General features: G+C 33.6%; 1 protein-coding gene across 1 annotated transcript in view; it reads left to right on the forward strand.

Annotated features, from left to right (window-relative positions):
- The window catches only part of LOC103594357 (chromosome unknown open reading frame, human C9orf84), a 93987-nt gene extending 90965 nt beyond the window's left edge, over positions 1-3022 (forward strand). Inside the window, exon 26 of the mRNA XM_008577567.1 lies at positions 2922-3022. Within this exon, the coding sequence (XP_008575789.1) occupies positions 2922-3022 (101 nt within the window). The remainder of the gene's footprint in view (positions 1-2921) is intronic.
- The last annotated feature ends 929 nt before the right edge of the window (positions 3023-3951 follow it).

Below are 3951 nucleotides of genomic sequence, written 5' to 3' on the forward strand. Positions count from 1 at the left end.
TTTTTTGTCTTTTTTCGTGTCCGGCAACGGACTGCAACCCTCAGTGTCGCGCCCGTACCGGACCGGGACCGGCAACGGGATCGCATCCCTCGGCGCTGCGCCCGCCCCTCGCTCAGCCAGTGAGCGGGAACCGGTCTGTATGTGGGATCCGAACCCTCGGTGGGAGCGCCGCCGTGCTTCCCAAGTGGCGCACTGCCACCGGGCCGGCCCCAATATTAAGTTCTAATATCCATACAAAGGTTGCCTACCCATGATGGGAAAAAAAAGAGAGGGGGACAGAGAGAGGGAAATGCTTAAACTTCAAAGCTTCTCTTTTGCATAGGCCCTATTGTGAGTTCTGAGGCTCCCCCCCAAATCCTATATTCTTTGTTTTCTTAAAAGAGGGCCTCCCAAATTTTATAAGCTCCAGGACTAACAAAACTTGGATTTGCTCTCATTTAATAGTCATAACTTGTTTTTTATTTAATGGGAAGTATTCTATACCTAGCTTTCTAAGAACTTTTGTGAGGATTAGGTACTGAATTTTATCCAAACCTATTTTCAGTACCTATTTTATCCAAACCTATTTTCAGTACCTATTGGGAAAAATCAAATGTTTTTTCTCCATTGACCTATTAAAGTCAAGGATTATATGTATAGGTTTACTAATATTAAATAATCTCTTCCATTTCTGTGATAAACCTAATTGGCTTTTGAGGGATGATTCTTTTAATATGCTGTTAAATGTGTTTGCTAATATTTACTTATAATTTTCATATCTACATTCATGAAATAAGTGTATTTTTGTTCATTTGTGACTTGTCACATTTTGACGTAAAAGTTATACCAACTTCATAAATGAAATGAATGAAAATTTCATCTTTTTCATCTAAAGCCATTGGCATAACCACAAGATAATTTTCCATTTGTCCTATAGGTGTATATTTGTGATCTCCCTGATATAATTACTTACTACATTGCTTTTTAAAATTGCTTATAATGGCATCCAACTCTTGCAATTATGAGATTATATCCCCAGGAATAATTACTAAAACTGTTTAAAATTTTTTAGCCTTTCTTTTTACTGATTTAATAATTGGCCACTATAAGTATCCAAATTTAGGATATTTAAGGTTAATGTGTCATATATAATAAGGTCATATAGGATGAGACCCTACAAAATTCTCTGGCACAACATTACAGATATGGGTTAAGGAACAGGCTTAAGGAGGGAAAACATAAAAGCAAAAGTCTTAAAAATGGTAATGGGATGGAAGCTGAACATAAGTTTCTAACCCCATTTTTTAATATGGTGTTATAATTTTAATTTTTCTTATTAATCCTTTATTATAATCTTAATTTTTTCTTTGAGCCAAGAGTGAGGGTTTTTTTTAATGTTGTTTTTTTTTAACTCTTGTTATTTCTAACTTAACTGCAATGTGCTCAGTTTATTATTTACTCCTTCCATTTGTTCATGATGATTCTTTATCCACCTTGGCAAGGATGTAGTGAATTTTGCTCATATTCTCCAAAATGCTAGCAGTCTCTTCAAGGATGTTTTCATCTGTGAATCTACTTGGGATGCTTTGTATTAGTTAACTTGGAATTTGTGGGTGTTTTATGATTGAATAATATATGGATACTAATATATGGATAACAATATATGGATATTCATATATGAATAATAATATATGAATAATAATGGAAGTTATTAAGTAGGTACAAAAGATAACTCATTTCATGGGGAAGCTTCCTGGCAGATATAGAAAAAGAAATTTAAGTACTTTTAGAAATTTTAGAATTGGCTAAAACTGGATTTATATCCAGAAAACATTGTTGTTCCTATCACATTGATAACTTGAAATCAGCCATAGTGGGACTTTTTATACTGCAGAAACACTACAAATCAGGCCTTCACCCCTTCCCTAAACCCCACTCTGAGAGCCGGTTGTTAACATTTACCAGCACACAACTGGTGCCTGGGCCGGTTCTCCCATAGCTTCAAAGTGAGGAACCCGGGCCCTACAAATTAACATTCCCTGTGTTTCTTTCAATTATTTAAGGATTGTTTAACTACTTAAAGTCAAACTCCTGGAGTTAAAGATCTATTTTCCAGGCATGAAGTTACAGTTATATTCCTAAGCACATAACCCTCCCTGAAAAGAAATATGTCCTTAGTTAATATGATATCCCACAGATTAGAGGGTACAGGTTCATGAGAAGAATAGCCAAAGTGGGGGAGGGAGGGAGCTGCAATCAGGAATAGAAAGGGCGAACTAAAAGGAAAAAAGACGAAAAGAAAAAGAAACTGACAGAATTGCATATGCTCCCACCACCCAGATAAATACACAGAAAGTACACAGAGACCAAGCAATATATTTCTATTTTAAGTTCAAGGTCAGTCAAGGTGAGCCTCTAACTTATATCCTGATTAATGAGGAGGTATTGGAAAACTTCAGGAATTAGGAAGCCCTGCCTGAGTTGCTTCTTAAACTATTTTGGATTGTTTTACTTAAAAATATTAAAACTAGAACAGACCTTAGAGATTATACCAGGATACTTCAAAAGTTTATGGAAAAATAGAATTGAAAGATAACATGAAAATTTCCATTAACTTTTTAAAGTATCTTCATATAATATAACTTCTCATTTCATAGAAGAGAAAATTGAAATCCAGGAAGATTTAACTATTTGTACAAGGCATAAGCACATAAATATGTGTATTTAACACCAGGCCATTATCTTAATACTGGGCATTAGGTACAGGTGCGTTTATGTTAAAAATGTAATTATTAATAGTATTATTTTATCCCAGTTTGAAAATTTTAACACTTTGTAGATAGATGACAAAAAGACAGGATCCACTTGAATGACTGGGTAAAAAATGGATACACTTTACTATTGTAAGCAATAAAATGTTTTCCTTTTTTTCCTTTTAACAGGTTTCACATACTTACAATTACCACAATCCAAAAAACGACGCCTAGTATATGAAAAAGTCCCTGGTAGAGTTGATGGACAAACTCGGCTGAAGTTTTTTTGAAGGAGGGAGAGAGAAGTGCTACATGCCATATTCTACTGCTTTTGATAATAATCCAGTAACAAAATTATTTAGATTTGCTCAAACATTAAAGAAAATGCAATTATTCTTAGATGTTAATACACCTATATTGTTAGTACACCTTCTCAGTTTTATAATTGAGTTTTCTCTATATTAATAATATAGTTTTCTCTATATTAAATTTTTATAATATGTATTCTGCCCTATAGTTTGCGTCTTTCTAAGTTAAATATTCGAATTTATCAATTGGCATAATAATTATTTTAAGATCCAGAATGCCTTCCAGATTCACCCAAATCTCACAAACCTTTTAAATGAGTCTCTATCACAGTCTGCTCCTTTGAGTCAAAAAGTGAAGATCACCAGTCAACCCTCTAGCAACATAAATGTTAAAACCTAGGGCAAAATTGAAGTTAGAGAACTTCCAATTTAAAGTGTTTTCTTCCACAAACAAAAGTTAGAAACAAACATCTAAGAGAAAATATCTGCAACCAAGATAATAGGAAAAGGGTTTACATTCCTAGTAGATAAAGAGTTCCTACAAACTGATAGGAGAAAGACAATCTAATAGAAGAATGGGCAAAATATATGAATAGGTATTTCCCGAGAAGAAACAAAAATAGCAGTAAACATTTGAAACAATATGCAGCTCCATTGCTTATTAGGTAAATGCAAATTAAAACAATAAGTTACCATTCTTTCACCTATCAGATTGGCAAAACTTTTGAAAATTCATAATATCCAGTGTTGGCATATTGGAGAACAGAACACTTTCCTATATTGTTAGTACACCTTCTTTAGAGCACAGTTTATATAACATCTACTAAAAAGAAAAATGCACTTATCTTTTAACTCAACAATTACATTTCTAGAAATCTGTCTTAAGGAAATATTCAATTACACAATGAAAT

This window comes from Galeopterus variegatus, unplaced genomic scaffold (genome assembly GCF_000696425.1).
Source record: "Galeopterus variegatus unplaced genomic scaffold, G_variegatus-3.0.2 Scaffold1541, whole genome shotgun sequence".
NCBI lineage: Eukaryota > Metazoa > Chordata > Mammalia > Dermoptera > Cynocephalidae > Galeopterus > Galeopterus variegatus.